The 25,963-nt window shown below is 45.7% G+C and overlaps 1 protein-coding gene across 2 annotated transcripts in view; it reads right to left on the bottom strand.

Moving 5' to 3' along the window:
• BIN2 (bridging integrator 2) overlaps window positions 1-21,573 on the bottom strand; it is a 43,084-nt gene extending 21,511 nt beyond the window's left edge. The window contains exons 1-4 of one of the 2 annotated variants that reach the window (XM_055357200.2): window positions 21,379-21,573; window positions 11,182-11,262; window positions 428-482; window positions 27-121 (exon numbers count right to left, since the gene is read on the bottom strand). In XM_055357200.2, the coding sequence (XP_055213175.1) occupies window positions 27-121; window positions 428-482; window positions 11,182-11,262; window positions 21,379-21,555 (408 nt within the window). In that variant the 5' untranslated portion in view covers window positions 21,556-21,573. The remainder of the gene's footprint in view (window positions 1-26; window positions 122-427; window positions 483-11,181; window positions 11,263-21,378) is intronic. The other variant, XM_019039414.4, reaches the window with a different exon arrangement.
• Between the last annotated feature and the right edge of the window lie 4,390 nt (window positions 21,574-25,963).

The following is a 25,963-nucleotide window of genomic DNA, read 5'->3' as shown; positions in this document are numbered from 1 at the left end:
AGTTGTAAAACTCAAGCCACTCTTACCCCTACGATGGCCTTCAGCTCCTCATGACCGTCCCACTCACTGCTGTAGATCTCCTGCAGGGTTTCTGACACTCTTTTTGAACTTTCATGCATCACTGAAAGGAGAGAATTCAGTCCCACCATCATGTTTCCCCAACAGTAGTTGGTGTAATCACATGGGTGACAAATCAGTGGTTCCAATTCAGAAGGACAAACTCAGAAGGTTTAGGTTATATAAGTGAGGAAAGCTGGATGGGGCTGAAAGGAAAAGTCACTCTTCCTCAGCCCACAAAGTTCCAGGAGTCAAGAGTAGTCAAATGATAAAATGACAAAAACCTGGGGGTATGGCTATTGTTTTCCACCCCAAACCTCCTAGTAGCTGTATAAATGCCCTCTGGATTCTCCCATGCTGCATTGCCCACCTTTGACTGCACTAAGGAAGTTCTTCAGGTCCTTGTACAGCTTGTGGCCTTCTGCCTGAAAGAGAAAAGTACATTTGGTGACTAAAGAGATTAATATTTCAAAAGATGCTCCAGAGGTCAAAGTAAAAAAGTAGGTTAAGAGCAGAAATCACACCTGGAATTTCTCTAAATATTCACAATTGTTATAAGTCAGCCTTTACTTTCTTTACCAACATGTTGTAGGTGGTCTCTTTTGTGTTAGTTTTTAAGATGGGGGCTTGCTAAAGCTCCCATTACACTGGCGTCTTCCTTCCAGTGAACAAGAGCCTATACCCAAGTTCCACTGTTGAAAGGTAAGTGTTCTCCATGTAACACCGTCTATGCAATTCTCTGGCTTGCACCCTCCTCTCTGGGTAAAGTGCTACCATTTTCTGCAGACACCAGGCCTTCTTCTTTCTCTGAACCCTCACACAGACATTCCTCTCCTCCCCAATATCCTTCTCTGACTTGTCTCACTTTACCCTTCCCTTCCATCAGTCACCTTTTATACTACTCCAAGGAGCCTCATCATTGCTTCTCCTGTTCCACCCCGAATGTCTTCATCTATAGCTCTATCTATCCCTGCTTCCATCTTTGCTCCTGTGTCTGAAATCTCATTTTTTTTAGGCTAGGAACCCCATGTTCAGACAAGGGCTCCTCCTCCCTCTAAAAAGGGAGAGGAAGGTATTATTTGACTTGGAAGTTCAAATCTCAATCCTGTAGATGAACTGCTTTTGTTATAGCTCTGACAAATGTTCATTTAGCCTCTGCTTCCCAATACTTCCAGAAACCAGAAACTAACATCTTGCCTGAGACAGTATCACTTGATTTTAAACTAGCTCTGTTAAAACTTTTTCTGGCTGGGCGTGGCAGTTCACACTTATAATCCCAGCACTTCGGGAGGCCAAGGCTGGCGGATCACTTGAGGTCAGGAGTTCGAGACCAGCCTGGTCAACATGGTGAAACCCTGTCTTTAGTAAAAATACAAATTTTAGCTGGGTGTGGTGGCGCACACCTGTAGTCCCAGCTACGCAGGAGGCTGAGGTAGAAGGATCGCTTGAACCTGGGAGGCGAAGACTGCAGTGAGCTGAGATCGGATCATGCCACTGTACTCCAGCCTCGGTGACAGAGCAAGACTCCATCTCAAAACAAACAAACAAACTTTTTCCTATTAGTCTTGGGTTGGCCTTCTGTACTCACAGAGTAGATCTAATTTCTCTTCCACACATGCTTGAAGACAACTTGCATGTGCCCTTGACCAAGCCTTTCTCACAGGTTTCCTCAATTGTTCCTTATGGTGTTTAGACCCTCTTCCCATTTTGGTCTCCTTCCTATGTGTAAACTCATTTTGAAGAGTTGGTTGGGAATTTAAGGCCAGACATCTGACATTCTGGAACCTGACTTCAGGACTGTGGACTGTAGGGATGGACTGAGAGGTGCAGCCCACTTCAAGGGAACTCTAGGGAGCCAGTCTACAGATCAGAACAGACCAGTTCAGGGGATGTTGTACTTGAAAGCCAAGCTGCATTATTCAGTACACCATAAAATACTTGTTGTGAATTTGTTCATTTGCTGTATTCATTACTTGATAGACTATTGATGATACCAAAAGTGTAAAAAACTGGCCAGGCGCAGTGGCTCACGCCTGTAATCCCAGCACTTAGGGAGGCCGAGGTGGGCGGATCATGAGGTCAGGAGATCAAGGCCATCCTGGCTAACACGGTGAAAGCCCATCTCTACTAAAAATACAAAAAAATTAGCTGGGTGTGGTGGCGGGCACCTGTAGTCCCAGCTACTCGGGAGGCTGAGGCAGGAGAATGGGCATGAACCCGGGAGGCAGGACTTGCAGTGAGCCGAGATCACGCCACTGCACTCCAGCCTGGGCGACAGAGCCAGACTCCATCTCAAAACAAAACAAAAAACAAAAGTATAAAAAATTATGGGGCCAGGCACGGTGGCTCACGCCTGTAATCCCAACACTTTGGGAGGCCAAGGCAGGTGGATCACCCGAGGTCAGGAGTTTGAGACCAGCCTGACCAACACGGTGAAACCCCATCTCTACTAAATATAAAAAATTAGCAGGGTGTGGCGGCGGGCACCTGTAATCCCAGCTGCTTGGCAGGCTTAGGCAGGAGAATCGCTTGAACCCAGGAGGCAGAGGTGGCAGTGAGCCGAGAGCAAAACTCCATCTCAAAAAAAAATAAACAAATAAAAATAAAAAATTATGGGAGAGGCTGGGCGCAGTGGCTCAGGCCTGTAATCCTAGCAGTTTGGGATGCCGAGGCGGGAGGATCACGAGGTCAGGAGCTCTAGACCAGCCTGACCAACGTGGTGAAACCCTGTCCCTACTAAAAATACAAAAATTAGCCAGGCATGGTGGCACGCACCTGTAATCTCAGCTACTCAGGAGGCTGAGGCAGGAGAATCACTTGAACCCAGGAGGCAGAGGTTGCAGTGAGCCGAGATCACACCACTGTACTCCACCCTGGGCAACAGAACGAAACTCCATCTCAAAAAAAAAAAAAAAAATATGAGAAAAAAAGGAAAATTCAGAAAATTCTATCTAGTGACAAAATTTTTCCTGTGGAAATCTTTGGGGAAAGGTCACTATTTACTTAATTTTAGCAGCAGAAAATTTAGGTCTACTTGGTCAAATCAAAGAAAACTGGACTAGTTATTTCATCCATTTTTTTGCCTCCAGAGCTCACTGTTTTCTTTCTTTTTCTTTTTTTTTTGAGATGGAGTCTCGCTCTGTCGCCCAGGCTGGAGTGCAGTGGCATGATCTCGGCTCACTGCAACCTCCGCCTCCTGGGTTCAAGCGACAATTCTCCTGCCTCAGCCTCCCGCATAGCTAGGACTACAGGTGTGTGCCACGACGCCCGGCTAATTTTTTGTATTTTTAGTAGAGACAGGGTTTCACTGTGTTAGCCAGGATGGTCTCGATCTCCTTACCTCGTGATCTGCCCACCTCGGCCTCCCAAAGTGCTGGGATTACAGGTGTGAGCCACTGTGCTGGGCCTCAGAGCTCACTTCTAAGCTAATCCAAACTTTTGATCAAACTTCAGATCAAAAGTCCCTCTCAAGGGGCTGAATATCAGTTTGAAGGGACATGAGGACACAGTCTTAAAGGAGTGAAAGGCACTGTCAGAGAGCTACAGAACTGTGATTGTGTGCTGTGTTACAGCAAATGAGGATTAAGAGAACATCATATAAACAATCAAGGAAGTAGGCCAGGCGAGGTAGCTCAAATCTGTAATCCTAGCATTTTGGGAGGTCGAGGTGGGCAGATCACTTGAGGTCAGGAGTTCGAGACCAGCCTGGCCAACATGGTGAAAGTCCGTCTCCACTAAAGATACAAAAATTAGCCAGGTGAGTTGGTGGGTGCCAGTAATCCCAGCTACTCGGGAGGCTGAGGCAGGAGAATCACTTGCACCCGGAAGGTGGAGGCTGCAGTGAGCTGCAATTGCGCCATTGCACTGCAGCTTGGGTGACACAGCAGACTCTGTCTAAAAAACAAAACCAATCAAGGAAGTGTCAGATGCTACAGAGACGTTAGAATGCAGGAAGAATTGGTAAAATTCACTGGATTTGGTAATGGGTCACTGGTGACCTTGAGAAAGCACTTTCAATAGCATATTGGAGACAGATTCAGTCAGTTAACAAAATTCAGAAGCACTCAGCATCTACCAGAAAGGATATCTCACTTCCTCCTTGCTTTTTCATTTATAGAAAAAAGCTTAGATAGCCTAACATGTTAAATGTATACAACATCTTTTAAATGTGGATAAGGGAGGTAGGTAGAGGTTTGAGAATTTTGAAAAGGTGATAACCAAGATTTTAAAGAGCCTTGAAAAAGTTTTGGGGATTATAAAAACGAACAAGGCTTGGCCAGGCACAGTGATGCACGCCTGTAATCCTAGCACTTCGGGAGGCTGAGGCGGGCAGATTGTGAGGTCAAGAGATCGAGACCAGACTGGCCAACATGGTGAAACCCTGTCTCTACTAAAAATACAAAAATTAGCTGGGTGTGGTGGCACACGCCTGTAATACCAGCTACTTGGGAGGCTGAGGCAGGAGAATGGCTTGAACCCGGGAGGTGGAGGTTACAGTGAGCCGAGATCGCGCCACTGTACTCTAGCCTGGGCGACAGAGTGAGACTCTGACTCAAAAAAAAAAAAAAATTAACAAGACTTTTAAATTCTTTCTTGAAGGAGAAAAAAGGACTCAATTTTTTACTTCACCGTGAAAATTTTATTTCAAAAATAAATACAATAAAGTAATAAAAACTGTTAAATTACCTTGCACAGGCTGGGAGTGGTGGCTCACCCACTATAATCCCACCACTTTGGGAGGCCGAGGCAGGTAGATCACCTGAGGTCAGGAGTTCGAGACCAGCCTGGCCAACATGGTGAAACCCCATCTCCACTAAAAATACAAAAATTAGCTGGGTGTGGTAGTATACGCCTGTAATCCCAGCTACTTAGGAGGCTGAGGCAGGAGAATCGCTTGAACCCGGGGGCACAGAGGTTGCAGTGAGCTGGGATTACACCACTGCACTCCAGCCTGGGCGACAAGAGAGAAACTCCGTCTCAAAAAAAAAAAAAAAAATTACCTTGCACAATTTGTACAAATAAAATTCCTAATTTTTTCCCATTAGTTATCATATGACCTGAAAAATCAGATCAGTAATCAAGGCTACCATGCATAAAGGCACAGTGTTGAAAACTAGGGGGTACTCTATCACAGCCCAGAAAATGAATGCCTTCTGCTTTCCACTGCAGCTCACAAAAGCCCCGCTCCATGTCTGTGTTTTAGAATGAAGCCTTTTAGTTACAAAGTTCTCCTTTATGCTCTTGCTCTTTCTTTTGAGAAGATGAAGTATGAGTGTGAGAGTGAGTATGTGTGTGTGTTGGTGGGGGTAGTGGTATGGAGTGGGGAAGGAGAGAGAAGACAGGTCAGCAACAGGTATCATTTTCTTTCTCTGACCTATCTGTCCTCCCCTGGAATATATCCAGGCTGAATAATCCCAACATCTTTCTCCTTTCCTGACAGATGTGACTCTCATAGTCTTGGGTTCTCGCTTGTCTGGGAGTCAAGAAACTTGGATTTACCACCAACTAGCAAGTTACTCCACTTCTCTGCCTTCCATTTCTTCATCTATAAATGCAGGGTAAGGCCAGTTCTAGCTCTAAATCTTATGACTTTATCACTTCTGCTCTCTGAATCCTTGCCGAATTCTTGGCATTGCCATAAAGAGTCTGAGTCAGTCCTTCCCACCCATTATACAAACAGTCCCAACCCTCAGTTAATGAACCACTCACACCAGAAGCTTGTCCTGAGCAGTCAGGAGGACAGAGCTAGGTCTTAAGAGACTGGGGTACTGAGGATGGAGAAAGTTCTTGTCCTGGGGTTCCCTACTTTCTGGAGAAAAATTGGCTCAGACACTCAGCAAAACAAGTGTAAATAGCATGCCCAAGTGTTGAAGTGATCAAGTGTTGAAAGTGCTTGGTTTAATGTAGATCTAGGAGGGAAATACGAAGCTAGATTATTAGATTTGATTTTAAAGGTAATGAATTGGAAGCAGCTGTCACTACCAAAAATAACAGGTTAAAGTGTTGCTTGAGGAAAATAATCCTTCCTATGTAATACACTGAAGAGAAGGAAAAGCAGGAAGCAAGTAGAGCCTCAGAGAAAAATTACCTATAGAAGAAATGTGATCAGGGCTGGGTGCAGTGGCTCATGCCTGTAATCCGAGCACTTTGGGAAGCCGAGGTGGGTAGATCACTTGAGGTCAGGAGTTTGAGACCAGCCTGACCAACGTGGTGAAACCCCGTCTCTACTAAAAATACAAAACAACAACAAAAACAAAAAAGAAAAGAAATGTGATCAGGAATGTGGGCAAATGGCAAGACTTTGAAATCAGGCTAGGAAGTTTGGTATTGATAAGATAAGCTATTAATAAAAAGTTTACCTGCAAGCTGACTGTGGGTGAGGGATAGGGCACAAGACCAACCAGTTCAGCTTCTGGAACACTTCACTCACACCTGTAATCCCAGCACTCAAGGAGTCAGAGGCAGGAGGATTGCTTGAGCCTAGGAGTTTGAGACCAGCCTGGGCAACATAGTGAGACCTCGTCTTCACAAAAAGAAAAAAAATCCTTGACCTTGTCCTTTTTCCTCCTGTGTGTCTTTGCCACCCCAGGTCCCCAGGTCAGATGTGACTGTATTGTCACTGTCTTCCTCCATAAACTAAGAGCCTTGAGGGCAGGCAGGTTGTCTCATTCATGCTGAAGTCTCAGCACCAAACACAGTTCCTGGCACACAGCAGGTGCTCATAAAATGTTTGTTAAATGAATTTACCAAAAAGAGAATTTCAAAAGCATGTTCAATCAGCACTTATTATAGGTGTATCATTCTCTCAGTCAAGAAGTTTTTCCTTATTTTTTTTTTTTTAAAGAGACAAGGTCTCACTATGTTGCCCAGGCTGGTCTTGAACCCCTGGCCCTTCCGCTTCAGCCTCCCAAAGCGTTGGGATGACAGACATGAGCCGCTGCACCCAGCTAGAAGCTTTTCCTTATTCCCAACCTAACTCCATTTCATTTCTCAAACGTATTTTCCCCGCTTAAGTGATGTTTAAATGGTGGGCTTCCACAGGGAATTCTGAGGGGATTGTCCCATCAGATCTTGTTCTTCCTGATGGCGCTTCTTCTTCTCTTACCTTTTCTACCTACACATCTGCTCTTAGAGAGAGGACAAAGGGACAGAATGGGCCAAGAATCAGAAACCTTCCACAGTGGGTGTTAACTTACTGATTTTTCTTCTTTTCATCCTGGAGTTGGAAATAGAACAGTAAGAAGAGTTGAGAAGAGGCCCAGAGAGGCCTCCTAGTGAGGCACAGTGAAAAAAGCTGAGTTTAAGTCTAAATCCTGGCCCTGCAACTTATATGCTGTTACTTTACTATTAACATCACACAAAAAAGGAGACAACCAGATTTTATGTGTCTCCTGATGGAAGAATACAATAACACCTACTAAGTATTCTTGCCATCAAAACAAAAACCTGAATCTCATCAAGCCTCTAAGTCTATCCATTTATAGAAAATATGGAAGACATAGGAACATATTAGACAATATCATGGGAATTCAATCAGCAAAATATACACTGTAGGAAACTGCAGGATAAACAACCTAGTATCATTAACAAATAAGCTACAAGAAGGGAGGGATTAGAATATAGACTAAGAGATACGACCTTAAATCTAATAAACTTAAAACATGTCAGTGAGTTGCTGATTTAAACAAACCATAAAAAGCATGAAGACACAATCAGGGGAATTTGGACACTGACAGGATATTTTGTGATATTAAGAAATGATTCCAGTTTTTTTTAAAAGATAGCACTAAAACTTAAATTTTAGTGAAATATTTAATCTGAAATATCTGAAAAGATTTGTATGACACTGGTAAGTGAAAAAGGCAAGTTGCAAAATCATATGCATGGAAGAATCTCACTTTAGTAAATCTCACATTTATTTATTGTGGATATACTTAGATATCATACACATACATAGCAAAGTAATTGTAAAGATATAAAATAACATTGTTGTAGTTTAGGAAGATGTAAAATCATAATCGTTTTGTTTATATTGTTTTCTTTTCCTTTTTTTTGAGATAGGATCTCACTTTGTCACCCAGACTGGAGTGCAGTGGCACAAACAAAGCTCACTGTAGCCTCGACCTCTGAGACTCAGGCAGTCCTCTTGCCTCAGCCTCTCAAGTAGCTGAGAATACAGGAGCATACCACCATGACCAGCTAATTTTTGTATTTTTTGTAGAGATGGGGTTTTGCCATGTTGCCCAGGCTGGTTGCAAACTTCTGACCTCAGCACTTTGGCCTCCCAAAGTGCTGGGATTATAGGTGTGAGCCACCATGTTGGGCCTATTATTAATTTTTAAATTCATTTCTTTCTTTTTTCTTTATGTAGGGGCTTTTTTTTTTTTTTTCTTTTGAGACAGGGTCTTGCTCTGTTGCTTAGGCTGGAGTGCAGTGGCACAATCACAGCTCACTGCTCAGTAGCTGGGACCACAGACGTGCACCACCATGCCCAGCTAATTTTTCTTATTATTTGTAGAGTTAAGGTCTCCTGTGTTGCCGGGTTTGTCTCAAACTCCTAGTCTTAGCAACCCTCCCACCTCGGCCTCCCACTGGGAGGTGTGAGCCACTGCACCCAACCATGTACTTTCTGATTTGTTGTAATGAGTACATATTTTATTTATACTTATTTATTTATTCATTTTTGAGACCAGGTCTTGCTCTGCTGCCTAGGCTGGCATGCACTGGTATGATCATAGCTCACTGCAGCCTGGAATTCCTGGGGTCAAGCAATTCTCCTACCTCAGCCTCCCAGGTAGCTGGGACTACAAGCATGTGCTACCACACCTGGCTAATTTTTGTATTTTTTTGTAGAGACAGGATCTTGCTATGTTGCCCAGGCTGGTCTTGAATTCCTAGGCTCAATTGATCCTCCTGCTTTGGCCTCTCAAAGTGCTAGTATTACAGCCATAAGCCACCATGCCTGGCCAAGTAAATGTTGTATAGAAAAATATTTTGAGGTGTGATAATGGTATTGTGGTTACATTTTAAAAGAGTTCTATTTTTAGAGATTGATAATGAATTTTTTTTTTTTCTTTTTGAGACAGAGTATCACTCTGTCACCCAGGCTGGAGTGCAGTGGTGCGATCTTGGCTCACTGCAACTTCCGCCTCCCACGTTCAAGCAATTCTCCTGCTTCAGCCTCCTGAGTAGCTGGGATTACAGGCGTGTGCTATCACGCCCAGCTAATTTTTGTATTTTTAGTAGAGATGGGGTTTTACCATGTTGGCCAGGCTGGTCTCAAACTCCTGACCTCAGGTGATCTGCCCGCCTCGGCCTCCCAAAGTGCTGGGATTACAGGCGTGAGCCACTGCACCCAGCCTGATAATGAAATTTTTATAGATGTGTAAATGTTGTTAGAATCAAAATGGAGTCACTAGTGTTAAAAAAAAATCTCTGATAATAGAGCCAGGGAAGGCTATGAAAAGAGATCATGCTTATTTGCCTGATAAGAATTATCACAAAAGATCCTGTGAAAACCACAACCTTGCACAAAGGCCATCACAACCTTATACAAAAAATATTTCTGCAAGGACTTCTGCCCAGCAACTGCCTGTTCAACCTTGGACTGGTGTCACCCTTATTATTGATCTTTGTAGCCAATGATAATGATTTTCAAAGAATCATGTAATCCTTCTCATTTTTTCCTTTGAAAACATGTGTCTTCCTTTACCTCCCTGAATATCTCATAGTTTACTATGGTACACATATTCCCATTGTTAATGCTCTATTCCCGCATAAATATCTTTTCCTCTTAGACAGCCTCCCTCTGTTCGTTACTTAGGTTGCCGAATGAAATGATATATCTAGAATTTGTTTCATAATAATCAAGGATAGGAGAAAGTGAGTGGGGACACAGTGAAACATGATTGCCCATGAGTGGATAAATTATGGAAGCTGAGTGATGAGTACATGTGAATTCATTTTACAAGTTTATCTGCCTTTGTACATATTTGAAATATTCCATTAAAAAAAGTTCATCAGATCTAAGATGGTAAACCAATAACAACAACAAAAAGTTCAAAAGTAAGATTCCCAGGCCCTACTCCCAGAGACCTTGCATTTAAAAATATTTCCCAAATGATTCTGATATACACTCAGCTACTGAATTAGATGATAGCTAATAACCCATTAATATAATTTTAAAAATTATTTTCTATATAATTCAACTGATATTTATATAGTAAAGAATTTGTGGGCCAGGTGCAGTGGCTCATGCCTGTAATCCCAGCACTTTGGGAGGCCAAGGTGGGTGGATCATCTGAGGTCGGGAGTTTGAGACCAGCCTGGCCAACATGGTGAAACCCCGTCTGTACTAAAAATAAAAAGAAAAAATTAGCATAGCATGGTGGCACACACCTGTAATCTCAGCTACTCGGGAGGCTGAGGCAGGAGAACTGCCTGAACCTGGAAGGTTGAGGTTGCAGTGAGAGGAAGGAAAGAAGGAAGGAAGGAAGGAAGGAAGGAAGGAAGGAAGGAAGGAAGGCAGGCAGGCAGGCAGGCAGACAGGCAGGCAGGCAGGCAGGCAGGGAGGGAGGGAGATTTCTCTGTTCCCAAAATGACAGTCAGCAGCAAGAAAAAAGGTAAATTCCTTTATTTTTATTTTTACTTTTTTTTTGAGATGGAGTTTCACTCTTGTCACCCAGGCTGGAGTACAATGGCAAGATCTCTGTTCACTGCAACCTCTGCCTCCCTGGTTCAAGTGATTCTCCTGCCTCAGCCTGCCGAGTAGCTGGGATTACAGGTGCACACTACCATGCCCAGCTAATTTTTTTGTATTTTTAGTACAGACGGGGTTTCACCATGTTGGCCAGGATGGTCTCAAACTCCTGACCTCAGGTGATCCACCCGCCTCGCCCTCCCAAAGTGTTGGGATTATAGGGGTGATCCACTGCGCCTGGCTGGTAAATTCCTTTAGTTCACCGAGGAAGGATAAGCAACAGGTCACCCTGTAGCCCTTAACCCTAGGGGGAGGGTGGCTTGGTGGAGATGTTTGCCAGTTTGCAGAACTTATTGTTCTTCTGCCACTCAGCCCTCCTGTCTCCTTTCTTCTTCCAAGCTTCCCTCCCCTACCCTCCAGATTACCTGTTGTTGGTAGAAGTTGTTAGCGCTTTGTTCAAATCGTTCATCTTTGGTTTCTACAGCTTTCCCCAATTTCTGCAGCACCTAGGGATATAAGTCAGAAAGGCCCGTAAGGTTATAGTCAAGTCTCTCTTACATGTTGGCCTCATATGACCCTGGCTTCAGTCAAGAATCTGACTTACAACTCAAGGGCTGTACCCATTTATTTATTTATGTATTTTATTTATTTATTTATTTATTTATTTATTTTTGAGATGGAGTCTCACTCTGTTGCCCAGGCTGGAGTGCAATGGCACGATCTCGGCTCACTGCAACCTCCGCCTCCCAGGTTCAAGCAATTCTCCTGCCTCAGCCTCCTGAGTAGCTGGGATTACAGGCGTGTACCACCACGCCCAGCTAATTTTTGTATTTTTAGTAGAGACGGGGTTTCACCATGTTGGCCAGGCTGATCTCGAACTCCTGACCACAAATGATCCACCCGCCTTGGCCTCGCAAAGTGCTGGGATTACAGGCGTGAGCCAACATGCCTGGCCTTGAAGGGCTGTACTCTTACTGGACCAAAAGAATTAGGAATACAACAAACTGCTGAAAAAACAATCCTGTTTTGTAGTTCTTTTCAAATTAGGTGTAGCTCTAGGGGATACGTAGTAGTGAGCTAGAGGATATATATTAATATAAAGCTCAGAAGAAATAAGGTATATCTGGCCGGGTGTGGTGGCTCACGCCTGTAATCCCAGCACTTTGGAAGGCCAAGGCAGGCGGATCACCTTAAGTCGGGAGTTCGAGGCCAGGCTGACCAGCATGGATAAACCCCATCTCTACTAAAAATACAAAATTAGCTGGGCATGGTGGTGCATTCCTGTAATCCCAGATACTGGGGAGGCTGAGGCAGGAGAATCGCTTGAACCCAGCAGGCAGAGGTTGCAGTGAGGCAAAATCGCGCCATTGTACTCCAGCCTGGACAACAAGAGCGAAACTCTGTCTCAAAAAAAAAAAAAAAAAGAAAGAAAGAAATAAGGTATATCTTTCTGAATGTCATTGTTATTATTGTCATTATTTTATTTGAGACAGGGTCTTGCTCTGTTGCCCTGGCTGTAGTACAGTGGTGCAATCACAACTTACTACAGCCTCAACCTCTGGGCTCAAGCAATCCTCCCACCTCAGCCTCCCCAGTAGCTGGGACCACATGCTCACACCACCACACCTCACTAATTTTTAAAAATTTTCTGTAGAGACAGGGTCTCACTATGTTGCTCAGGCTGGCTGAACTCCTGGGCTCAAGTGATCCTGCTGCCTCAGCCTCCCAGAGTTCTGCAATTATAGGCATGAGCCATTAGGCTGGCTGGCATTGTTATTATTATTATTATTTTTTTTTTTTTTGAGAGGGAGTCTCGCTCTGTCGCCCAGGCTGGAGTGCAGTGGCACTATCTCGACTCACTGCAAGCTCCGCCTCCCGGGTTCACGCCATTCTCCTGCCTCAGCCTCCCGATTAGCTTGGGACTACAGGCGCCCGCCACCATGCCCGGCTAAGTTTTTTTGTATTTTTAGTAGAAACGGGGTTTCACCTTGTTAGCCAAGATAATCTCTATCTACTGACCTCGTGATCCGCCCGCCTCGGCCTCCCAAAGTGCTGGGATTACAGGCGTGAGCCACTGCGCCCGGCCTGTTATTAATATTTAAAGTGGGTTTTTGAGAAGGAAGGAGGAAAGCATTATATTAAAACAAGTATTGTTGAGAAAACTGTAAACTGTGCATGGCTTTTAAGTAAAATGTGAGCCTTGAAGACATTTTTTACTTGAGAGACTGTTTTCAGCTATAGCCATAGGTTCCTCTAGATAGATGAGGTTAGAGAGGTTGGGCAGGGACACTTCTCTCATGGGGGCTTTTGTGGAAAACTTTGAGAGGCCCCGATATAATGCATTTGAAACTCAGCTAGACCTGAATGCTATCCATGTCTATCACCTCTCAACTAGAAAACCTGAGAGCCAAACCGTCATACTGATGTCAGTGCTAATGCAAAAGACATGTGGATGAATAAGACCCAGTCTCTGTTCTCATAGGACACTCACTTATAAACAGGCAATTACATGTAGTAAGAAAGCCCTGAGTCTTCTGCCTATAACCCCCATCTTGGAAGGAGATACCATCATCCTGCGAAGTCCAAGTTAGAATCTCGGGAGTTGCCTTCAACTTCTTCATCCTCTTCATTGAATCCCTCGCCATGTCCATCTCTAGAAACCATCTTATTCCCCTGGTCTCACTGCCACAGCCTTAGTCTAGGCCCTCACTGTTTATTACCTGGCCTGCCGCAATAGGTCTACTATGCTGCTGCTCCTTAAAATCTTCTAATGGTTCCCCATTCAACTGTTCAACAAATTTTTATTAAATGCCCAATATGGGCTAGGCGCGGTGGCTCATGCGCCTGGCCTTGGGAGGCCGAGGCAGGCGGATCACTTGAGGTCAGGAGTTCGAGACCAACCTGGCTAACAGGGTAAAACCCCGTCTCTACTAAAAATACAAAAAAAAAAAAAATTAGCCGGGAGTGGTGGCAGACGCATGTAATCCCAGCTACTCGGGAGGCTGAGGCATGAGAATCACTTGAGCCTGGGAAGCAGAGGTTGCAGTGAGCCAAGATTGTGCCACTGCACTCCAGCCTGGGTGACAGAGGGAAATTGTCTCAAAAAAAAAAAAGAAAAAAAAAGTCCAATATGTATCTTTAAGTAATAGTTCAAATTGTAGCATGCATGCAGGTCCCAAGGCTACATTAAGCTTCACTTCTCATACTCCTCCTCTCTGCAGGTCTCCTTTCCTAATACTTTTTTAGTTTCCCAAATAACCCACACTGTTGCTTGTCATAGATGCTGGTCCCTCTTTCTAGAATGCCTTTCCTCACCTTGTCTGCCAGGCAAGTATCTTACAAAACCCAGTTCAACTCCGTATCTTTTGTGATACTTAACCACATCCACTTCATCCCATTGATCGATTATTCACTCCCTCCCAAGTGCTTGCAACTTCTGTATCTTGTATACAGTCCAATTGTTGTTTTATTACTACTACTATTATATTATTATTATTATTATTATTATTTTGAGACAGAGTTTCACTCTTGTTGCCCAGGCTGGAGTACAATGGCGTGATCTCAGCTCACCACAACTTCCACCTCCTAGGTTCAAGCAATTCTTCTGCCCCAGCCTCCTGAGTAGCTGGGATTACAGGCATGTGCCACCACGCCTGGCTAATTTTGTATTTTTAGTAGAGATAGGGTTTCTCCATGTTGGTCAGGCTGGTCTCGAATTCCCGACCTCAGGTGATCCACCCGCCTCAGCCTCCCAAAGTGCTGGGATTACAGGTGTGAGCCACTGTGCCCGGCCTGTTTTATTATTTCTATTTGTTTATTCTCCTAAACTATAGGCTCCTTAAGGTTTAGGTACTTGCTTTGTTCATTTGGATTTCTCAGTATCCAGGAACTAGATATTTAATAATTGTAACAGGAAGGAGAGTAAGACTGATCTAGGAGAGGATATAGGACTGAATGAGTGGAGCCTTGGAGTAGGATTTTCTAGACTGAAATAGAGTATAGGGGCTAGGCGCAGCGGCTCACGCCTATAATCCCAACACTTTTGGAGGCCAAGGCGGGTGGATCATCTGAGGTCAGGAGTTTGAGACCAGCCTGACCAACATGGTGAAACCCCATCTCTACTAAATACAAAAAAAATTAGCTGGGTGTGGTGGTGCACACCTGCAATCCCAGCTACTTGGGAGGCTGACGCAGGAGAATTGGTTAAAGGGTTGCAGTGAGCCAAGATTGCGCCATTGCACTCCAGCCTGGGCAACAGAGCGAAACTCTGTCTCAAAAAACAAAACAAAAATTAAATTAAATTAAATTAAATTAAAAAAGAAAAAAAAAGGCCAGGAGCGGTGGCTCACGCCTGTAATCCCAGCACTTTGGGAGGCAGAGGCGGGTGTATCACGAGGTCAGGAGATCGAGACCATCTTGGCTAACACGATGAAACCCCGTCTCTACTAAAAACACAAAAAATTTCCCGGGCGCGGTGGTGGGTGCCTGTAATCCCAGCTACTCAGGAGGCTGAGGCAGGAGAATGGCATGAACCCGGGAGGCGGAGCTTGCAGTGACCCGAGATAGCGCCACTGCAGTCTGGCCTAGGCGAAAGAGCGAGACTCCGTCTCAAGAAAAAAAAAAAAAAAGAAAAAGAAAAAAGAAATAGAGTATAAAGGGTGACAGCAGAAAGAGGATTCCAGTTAGAGACAACAGCATCAGGAAAATCGTAGGAGTACACAGCTTCACTAGCTGGTTCAGCATGGCTGTTATGGGGAGTGGTGGGGAATGAAGCTAGAAAGGGAGACTGGAATTTCATTATGAAGGGCTTTGAATGCCATGCAAGAGTGTCCAGATCTGGGGAGTGTGGCAGGTTCTGTGGAGAGACTCTGATTCATATCTCCATTCTTTTTTTTTTTTTTTTTGAGACAAGTCTTGCTCTGTCGCCCAGGCTGGAGTGCAGTGATGCCATCTCAGCTCACTGCAACCTCTGCCTCACCGGCTCAAGTGATTCTTCTGCCTCAGCCTCCCAAGTAGCTGGGATTACAGGTGCCCACCACCACGCCCGGCGAATTTTTGTATTTTTAGTAGAGACACGGTTTCGCCATGTTGGCCAGGCTGGTCTTGAATTCCTGACCTCAGGTGATCTGCCCACCTCAGCCTCCCAGTGCTGGAATTACAGGCGTGAGCCACCGGGCCACCAGTATCTCCATTCTTAATCCAGGGGGTGTGTCTCATTCCTGGAGCTCTTGCTGTAGTGGATAAGATCAAGCACTCTGGAGTTAGACAGATATGGGCTCCTATCTCGGCCTTTCTACTTACTGACTGTAAGTCTTCAGGCAAGTCATTAAAACTTTTGAGCCTCGGTTTACAGAACTCCCTTTCCCCCATTAGATAATATTTATCTCCTTGTCAGGAGGATTAAATGATATTTTGCATGTAAATTGCTTTCTCAGAGCTGCCCTACAAAGAGCACTCAATAGGTACTCACTGTCATTATGTTTAGTTTTGCTCCCTTGCCTGTAAATGCTTATATTTTTGGTTTGGCCATATCTGTTTGGTTTGGCCATATCTGTTTTTGTCCATCTCTAACTGCACCTCACTTGCCACCCAGCCCTGGATGTGCAGTCTGCCATCCTCCCTGGCTCCACCCTTCTCTGCTAACAAAACACTGTTCTCTACCAGAAAGTTGCAAAACCACCTTGTTAGTGGTAAGTGCAGCTCTTAACTTCCTTTCTGCTACCCCTCCCTTCCTTTGTCCCTAATTTGGTTCTTAGGTGGAGAGGACAGAAAAAACAGAAAAGAGAAAACTCAGTCTAGAGTCAGTGTAAGGGATGACTGGGGCAGACCAATCTCCCCAATCCCCAAAAGGCTCAAGGCCAAAAGGCTTGGAGAGTGTGGGGTCGGGGGTTGGGGGGTACTGAGAGAAACTTCCTCACCTTCCAACTCTGAAAGTGAAAAGGTGTTACCACCCTGAAACATACCCCAGTACTCTGGAGCCAAAGTAATTTGTTGCCATAAGCAACAGGTACATGTTAGGGCACTTATACTGTGTCATGGGTGTTCTTCCCAACGAAAACCCTTGAGGGGACAGGGTGTACAGATGCTAAACAGATGTTTGTTGAAACAATGAATAAATTCTACTTTTGGATCACTTCCTAATGAAAACCCATATAATGCTAATCCCTAAAATCCTGCTTTGAGAATTCTGTCCCAATTTATCTGGCCTGGCAGCTAAATTAGAATATAGATATTTAAGGAGAAAGAGCAAGAGCAAGGCAAGAAAGTAAATGTGGCAAAACGTTAACACTTGGTGAATCTGCATGAAAAATATTCCAGTGTTCATTGATTATTTATAACTTTTCTGTAGATCAGGGTTGGGGTGGAAATAGAGCTTTAAAAAAAATTACTACATATATCTTTGGTGGCTATAGTTCCTCATCATTGCCTCTCCCATAATCATTTATTATATTTTAGTTAATTCCCTCAATTGGGGTAATTTGCATAGGGCCTGCATATTTGATATAAAATTTTGCTAAAATTTTTTCTTAGGTGCAGTAAATTTTTGTGGTTATGTAGGAAATCTTTCTCTCTCTCCTTCCTTCCTTCCTTTTCTCTCTCTCTTTCTTTCTTACTTTCGAGACAGAGTCTAGCTCTATTGCCCAGGCTGGAATGCAGTGGCACAATCTCAGCTCACTGCAACCTCCAGCTCCCAGATTCAAGTGATTCTCCTGCCTCAGCCTCCAAGCAGCCAGGACTGCAGGTGTGCGCCACTAGGCTAATTTTTGTATTTTTTGGTAGAGATGGGATTTCGCCACATTGGCCAGCCTGGTCTCGAACTCCTGACCTCAGGTGATCTACCCACCTCGCCCTCCCAAAGTGTTGGGATTACAGGCATGAGCCATGGCGCTTGGCCGGAAATCTTTATTTTTAGGATATATGATAAAGTAAGCTTTCCTTAAAAGGTCCTAATATACTTTTTCCAGCCTTTTCTCTGACCACTCCCTGTGTTCCAGCTGAGCTGTAGTTCTCACTCCAGTCTCCATGCCTTGCTTATGCTGGCACTTCTCAGCTAGAATGCTCTCTGATCACTTGTCTGAAAAACTACTAATCTCCCATAATTCCTATTTCAAATTCAGCCTCCACTATAAAACCTCTCGATTCTCCCCAATCCTTTTGTCCTCTGAATAGACCTGCATCTCTCAGGTCAGTTATTTTATTATCATTATTCTTTTTTTTTTTTTTTTTTTTTTAACTAGATCTTAAGCTTTTGGCAAAGCAAGAATGTCTCTTACCCCTAAATTCCCTGCTGGGTCCAGCCCAGTACCCTGAACAAAGGAGTTTTTCTGTAAATATTTGTGGAATTTAACCCTCTGGGATTTAAGCTGAGTAGATGTCAACAGAGGAGAAGACCAACAAAGGAGTGGTAAACAACGCCCCTTCTCAGGGGGATCTGAGAGGTTTGCCACAGAGAAATCACAAACAGATGGTGAAAGCAGTACTATAGTTGGAAATGAGAAGATGTATCATACTAAACACACACACACACACACACACACACACACACACACACACACACACACACACACACACACACACAATAAAGCCAGCTTAAATTCAGTCCCATGTTGAGTTTGGGCGGGAAATGGAAAACAGACCAAGAATGTTTCATCCCTATTGTGTTTAATGGTCACCAGACCTCCACTCCCAGCTTTTCAGAGGATGCCTGAACAAAAAGTGTTTCTACTTCTGAGCTCTGTTCCTGAGAGAGGATCAGCAGGAAGTGGGGGAGGCACAGATGTGAGAGTGGCTTATCAGGAACGTTGTAAAGCAGCAGCCTGAGTGAGGTTAGGATTCAGAGGCAGGACACCTGGGTTTCAGTAATATTGCTACCTACCAATCTCTTTTGAGCCTTGTTTCCTTATTTCTAAAACAGAGATGCTAATAACCTGCTTGAAGTGTTGAATAGATGAAGGGAGATGACATCGGTAGAATGTTGGCTCCATAAAGGGAGAGAGAATCACTTTGTCTTTTTTATTTTTGAGACAGAGTTTTGCTCTTGTTGCCCAAGTTGGAGTGCAATGGCGCGATCTCGGCTCACGGCAACCTCTGCCTCCCAGGTTCAAGCGATTCTCCTGCCTCAGCCTCCTGAGTAGCTGGGATTACAGGCATGCACCACCACACCCGGCTAATTTTGTATTTTTAGTAGAGACGGGGTTTCTCCATGTTGGTCAGGCTGGTCTCGAACTCCCGACCTCAGGAGATCCACCTGCCTGGGCCTCCCAAAGTGCTGGGATTACAGGCGTGAGCCACTGCACCCCGCTGATAATCACTTTCTTATATCCCTGTCTCTGGTCCATAATAGGCGCTTGATATTTGACACATTTCACTATTTGACACATTAGCTATTACTTATTACTCAGAAGATTACATCCAACTGCTTGCAGAAAAAGCAAAAAGTGTTGCAAGGAATTCTTTCATTTTAGTGCAAATTTCTCCCTCTTTATCTTGGTCTCAATAACTTCCCAAGACTCAAGGACTGGCTTCAGGCTGACTGAGCTGAGCTCCCTTCCGGCATCCCAGGCCATTCCCACCTTATCGAAGTTCAACCTTTGCCTACCCTTGTGTCTAGTCTAGGTTCAGAATATCTTGTTTTTATCAACTGGGAATTCCTCATGGCAGATTTGAGTTTGCTCCTCTTTCTCTACTTCCTCAGGGTTCAGGCCAGAAGAACCTGAGAGACTGGTTCTGTCTTTGGGAAGTATTTGACTCTGAGTCTAATGTGACAGCTTTTCAATTTAGTGTTCTTACCATATTGAGTTTCATCAAGAACATCAACCCTCTCATTTTACAGGTGCAAGATCTGAAGCCCAGAGCAGGACATTATTTAGCCAAGGTTTGGAGTCTATGCTTACAAAGGAGTGAAAGCCCAAAGCAAGGTTTTAGTGTTGACGAGAGGCTAGATGAAGACAGAAGATGCAAGAGTGAAATACAATCAACTGTATGTCCTTTATTTTTATTTATTTATTTTTATTTTTTGAGACAGAGTCTCCCTCTGCTTGAGTGTGGTGTGGTGTGATCACTGCTCACTGCAGTCTTGATCACCTGGGCTCAAGCAGTCCTCCCACCTTGGCCTCCCAAAGTGCTGGGATTACAGGAGTGAGCCACTGTGCCTGGCTGGTATGTCTTTTTAAAATTACTATCATTCATGAGTGTTTTGTCTTTTAGGGTTTTTTTTTTTTTTCAACCACAGTGTGGCCTTCTCTCCAGTACCTCCTGCTCGCCCACACTGTTTCATGCTAGACCTTCCCATAGGCCCTGCTCTCGGGTCTACCAGATTTGTAAGTCTTCAGAGAGGCTGAAACTATGATCAAGGTGAAGTTAGGGTAAGTGAAGTAACGAAGTCTGGCTACACGAACTCTTTCCCTTTTCCTCCTCTCTTTCACATGACCTCAAATGATAGAAAATAACCTCCCTTCCATTGTGGTCTCTTAAAGTCAGGAGCTACATCTACATTCCATCAGTTTTCTGCTGATAAATCAACTCGGGAGAGCTGGTTGCCTTTAAGCCTTCCCAGGGCTCAAACCAGTGCTCCACCTTTAGAAGATAATAGGGATATTTCAGTTGTTAAGCAGAGCTGTTCATCCAAATGCTTCTAAGTCCATCAGCTCTTAGAAAACCAAAACTTCTCCGTTGTAGAAGGCAGGTTGGGCTTAATAAAGAGAGAGAGAAAAAAAGGAAAACCGAAACTCTATCTCAGGTCCTTCTTGTCTTTCTTCCCTCGCTCTTTCTTCTGGCTGACATGTCTTCCCAAACCTCCTTGTCTACTAGAGGGTTGGTAGGTGGAGAGCAGAGGCTCAGGTTAGAAGCAAAGAAAATATTCTGGACAGGTAGAAACAAAAACGCCATCAAAATGTGTAGAGAATGTCCCCACAATTTAGATTGCCAAGCAAGTAACAGATGGGCAGCCCACCTAAGTGCCAGTGCTGGGGCAGGGCTACCTGACACTAACCAAGGACACACTCTGAACACAGATGTGGTTCATCACCCTGGGAGGTGTACTCCCCAACGCGAAAGGGAGGGTACAAGAAGCAGATTTGGGCTCCTCCTTACGTCAGCTGAAACACCACCCAGAGGCCAGGCAGGGTGAGGTAGGAGGAGAACCATGCAGGATTATTCTAGCCTTTGGTAGGGGGTGCCTGCTGGCATCCGCTGCATCGCTGTTTTTGGGGAAGTTGCCCTCTATGGAAAATTACCCTCCAATTTCATCATCTGTAAAATACCAATTTTGGATTGCTAGCACAAAATTTGATACAAAGGTGGCCACCACCATCACTTCCTTTCTTTCACCTTTTCTGGGTCAGCCTGAGGGTTGTCGAAGGTTCTGCCAGAGACTGTTGTCTCCCCAGCTTCCCTTATCCTTGCCCAAGATCGGGTGGCGGTCTCCGACCTCTCTCCAATCTGCCAGTTTTCATGGAAGCCCACTCCTCGCTCCCGTTTCCCTGGGAGAGCGGGAGACCCTTCTCATCAGCCCAGACCCTTCGGGGCCCCTGAGCACCCTGCCCGCCCCTCCTGCCCGACAGGGCTCGGCCTCGCCCTCGGCTCCCTGTGGGCCAGACAGACAGCGAGGCCCGGCCACCTACCTTCTCCTGGGCCCTGCTAAACTTCTTCTGCACCTGCTTGGCGAAGAGGCCGGCCGCGCCGCCTGCCTTGCCCTCTGCCATCCTGCCAGCTCCCTGGGGGCCGCCGCCCTGGCCCCGCGCCCTGTGGTTTTCTGAGGCCCCCGAGGAGGAAGTGCGGGCTCCCGGCATGCCTCGCATCCGGCCCCAGCCCTGAGCCACCTCAGGCCGCCCCTGGCCAGCCCTGAGGCCCGCCCCTCAGCCCACCACTGTCAGCCGGAGCAGGCCGGCTCGGAGGGGCGGGCCCGGGGCCTACCCTCAGGCAGCGCTCGCTCGAGGCCAGCTTCCGAGCTCCAACCCCTGCCCGAAACCTCGGCCTCACTGAACCAGGTCCTCAGTGGTGGGCCCAGACTCACTCGCTCCGGAAAGCCAGTTCCCATCACGCTGAGCAATGCAAAGCAACTGCCACCGCAGGGTAGAAAATGATGTGGGTTCCACTCAGCGAGAGGACCTACCATATCGAAAACACGTTTAGGTTCTCTGAGTATGCATGCGAAGCCGCCACGTAAACTGCGTTTCTTGCTCCAGGTTGCGGTGTAGGCTCTAAGCCTGGAACTGGTAGGGATAGAGTGCAGAAAGGGGGCAGGACACCCGAGCCTGGCTTGAAAGAGAGAAACAGGCCGGGCGCGGTGGCTCACGCCTGTAATCCTAGCACTTTGGGAGGCCGAGGCGGGTGGATCGCCTGAGGTTAGGAGATCAGCCTGACCAATACGGTGAAACCCCGTCTCTACTAAAAATACAAAAATTAGCTGGGTGTGGTGGCGCACGCCTGTAGTCCCAGCTACTCGAGAGGCTGACGCAGGAGAATTGTTTGAACCCGGGAGGCAGAGGTTGCAGTGAGCCGAAATCGCGCCACTGCATTCCAGCCTGGGCAACAGAGCGACAGTTCGCCTCAAAAAAATAAAAAAATAAATAAATAAAGGAGGAACAACTAAGCTGCAGATAGAAACAGGGTAGGGGGCTGGTTCTTAGGCAAGGGAATGATCGCATTGAAAAAAGGCTGAGGAGGATAGTATGGACGCCCGTGCTGGGCATGAGGAGCAAGTTTTTCCAGTTGGAGTAGTGTACTGGATGGAGGCAGAATTTGAACACAGACATAGATTGTGCAAATTGGGGTGGGGCTGTTGAGATGACAACTATTGTTTCTTTAGGGATAAGTTCTCCAAAAAATTCCTCCCTGACCTGTTTGAGGGGATAGCTTGAGATGAGGACACTAGGTGTGGAGGAACCACGTACTCAGATTTGACGGTGCAGGTTAAAATTTCCTCAAGGAAGGGAAGAAGGTCAAAATAACACTTCCTAAGGAGTGGAGGGGGAAGATAAGGGCCTGACACAAAATTAGAGGCCCTTGTATGCTATTGTGTTCCTCTTCTTTCTCCAAAACAATCATTACTGCACTCAAGGTCAACTGTGTACCAGGCATTGCTGGGTGTTCTGAAACCAAGGATGAATAAAATGCAATCCCTGACCTTAAGATGCTCAATGAAGTCTGGCCAGGCACCACGGCTCACACCTGTAATCCCAACACTTTAGGAGGCTGAGGCAGGCAGATTGCTTGAGCCCAGGAGTTTGAGACTAGCCTGCACAACATAGCAAGACCTTCTCTCTGCTAAAAATACAAAAATTAATTGGGCATGGTGGCACACACCTGTAGTCCCAGCTATCAGGGAGGCTGGGGTGGGAGGATCACCCGAGCCAAGGGAGGTGGAGGCTGCAGTGAGCCCTGATGGTGCCAATGCATTCCAGCCTGGGCAAAGCGTGAGACCCTTTCTCAATCAATAAAGAATAAATATTAATGAATAAGTACATAAATAAAGATGCTTAAAGTCTGGAGGTGGAGATAGGTGGGTAATCAGGTGATTCTAGTGTAATGTGCTTAATTTATTTGTAGAGATGGATACAAAATTTTCTGGGAATAGGTGATTAGGGTTTGTTTGTTTGTTTGTTTGTTTGTTTGTTTGTTTGGAGACAGGGTCTTGCTTTGTTGTTGCCAGGCTGGAGTGCAGCAGTGCCATCAGGGCTCACTGCAGCCTCTACCTCCCAGGCCCAAGTGATGGTCTCACCTCAGCCTCCCGAGTGGCTGGGACTAAGGTGCGTGCATGCCACCACTCCTGGCTACCCAGGCTGATCTGGAACTCTTGAGCTCAAGCAATCCACCCGCCTCAGCCTCCCAAAGTGCTGGGATTACAGGTATGAACCACCGTGCCCTGCCAGGCGATTAGGGTTTATTCTGGATGTTAGCTTTGGTGATGCCCTGGAAGAGGCAGGGTGATGAAAATAGAAGGACTTGATATTGGATGGGGAGAAGTGGGGAGAAGCATGGAGAATAGCAGTACTGCGGGAACACTGAGAGTAGATGGCAATGCTAACAGGTGTGTCACTGGCAGAAGGAGGCCAGTACCTGTGTCCCTGCCAGGACTACATGGCATCCTCAGCAATGCAACCCAGCCACTGTCTCCTAAGAAACTCTGTTTAGTGCCAATATCTTGCAAACTGAAATTGATGGTCACCAAATCATGTAGTGTTAGAGAAGAAACAACCCGTAGAAGTTAATTAGATAGGGAAATTGAGTCACAGAAAGGGCTGATGACTTGACCACAGCCACCCAGCTCCTCAGTGATGGAACTGGAATGGGAACAGACTCAGCCTCTTATAGCACATGGAGTGTTCTAGAGGCCTCTGCTGAGCCTGTCAATTCCAGGGTCTGTCTCAGCCAGTTTCTCCTTCTGTAATGTTTAATACCCTAGTCCCTCTTGTCTGGTCTTCAGTGATTGACATGAAAAGCTGCTTCTCATCCTTTTTAGCCTTCCCCTTTCAGTTCCCCCTTTGCTTTCTCATAGGCCACTCTAACAGACTGAGCCCTGGCCAGGATACAGCAGAATTATCAGTTTCCCAGTTCTCTGTGGTTTATAGAACCCTGGATCCGGTTGCCTAATTTTAGTCCCAGCCTTAAAGTGCTGATTCACACTTAGCTTGAGGCCCTATGTTGTTGTTGCCTCTTCCTTTCTGTTCTGCCTCTTCCCCTCAACCCTTTCCTTTCTTTGTTTAGTATCTTCTCTTCTCTCCTTTTTTCTATTCTTAGCTCTCCAGTCTCCATTGTTGTTTTTTTTTTTGAGACAGAATCTCACTTCATTGCCCAGGCTGGAATGCAGTGGCACAATCTTGGCTCACTGCGGCCTCCACCTCCCAGGCCCAAGCGATTTTCTCCAGTCTCCTTTCTAATTTGTCACTTTCTTAGTCTGCTGGTATCTGCCCTGCCTCCTAATCTTATACTTCTATCTCTGGTGTATCCTAGTAGTTGCCATCACCCAGAAACTGGGAGTGGGCGCTCGTTTTAGGCACTAAAGGGGGAAACAAAAGAAGGATGAACCCACAGTATACCTGGGAAAGACAGGGCAAATTCAGTCACTCAGGAACTTTTTTGTTTGTTTGTTTTGAGAGGGAGTCTTGCTTTGTTGCCCAGGCTAGAGTGCAGTGGCACGATCTCAGCTCACTGCAACCTCCACCTCCTGGGTTCAAGTAGTTTTCCTGCCTCAGCCTCTTGAGTAGCTGGGATTACAGGCGCCTGCCACTGTGCCCAGCTAATTTTTGTATTTTTAGTGGAGACGAGGATTCACCATCTTGGCCAGGCTAGTCTCAAATTCCTGACCTCATGATCCACCCACCTCGGCCTCCCAAAGTGCTGGGATTACAGGCGTGAGCCACCATACCCAGCCCACTCGGGAACCTTTTTTTTTTTTTTTGAGATGGTCTTTCGCTCTTGTTGCCCAGGCTGGAGTGCAACGGTGCAATCTTGGCTCACTGCAACCTCCACCTCCCGGGTTCAAGCGATTCTCCTGCCTCAGCCTCCCAAGTAGCTGGAATTATAGGCGCCCACCACCACACCCAGCTAATTTTTGTATTTTTTTTTAGTAGAGACAGGGTTTCGCTATGTTGGCCAGGCTGGTCACGAACTCCTGACCTCAGGTGATCCACCCGCCTCAGCCTCCCAAAGTGCTGGGATTATAGGCGTGAGCCACTGCGCCCGGCCCACTCGGGAACTTTTTAAAGCACTCTGTGCCTTCGAATATAGTAAATATCCACAGGAATAGGGCAGATGGACAGATTAGTGGATAGGTAGATCCTAAAGTAACCCAAAATGGATAACATAAAGCTACTCCCACTGGGTTTGTGTTGTGGACTGGTAGAGGTAGCAGCAAAGGGAAGACCCAGCCTGCAGATGTGGTGAAATCCAACTTGGATCCTATAACTGCATTTCTTCTAAATCAGTGGTCCCCAACCTTTTTGGCACCAGGGACCCGTTTCGTGGAAGACAATTTTCCACGAACCAGGGTGGGGGATGGTTTCGAGATGATTCAAGGGCATTACATTTATTGTGTACTACATTTCTATTATTATTACATTGTAATATATAGTGAACTAATTATACAACTCACCATAATGTAGAATCAGTGGGATCCCTGAGCTTGTTTTCCTGCAACTAGACGGTCCTGTCTGGGGGTGATGGGAGACAGTGACAGATCATCAGGCATAGGGACCCCTGCTCTGG

This window comes from Gorilla gorilla, chromosome 10 (assembly GCF_029281585.2).
Source record: "Gorilla gorilla gorilla isolate KB3781 chromosome 10, NHGRI_mGorGor1-v2.1_pri, whole genome shotgun sequence".
Lineage (NCBI taxonomy): Eukaryota > Metazoa > Chordata > Mammalia > Primates > Hominidae > Gorilla > Gorilla gorilla.
Note: the sequence above shows the minus strand (reverse complement) of the source record. Positions and strands in the feature narration are given on the sequence as shown.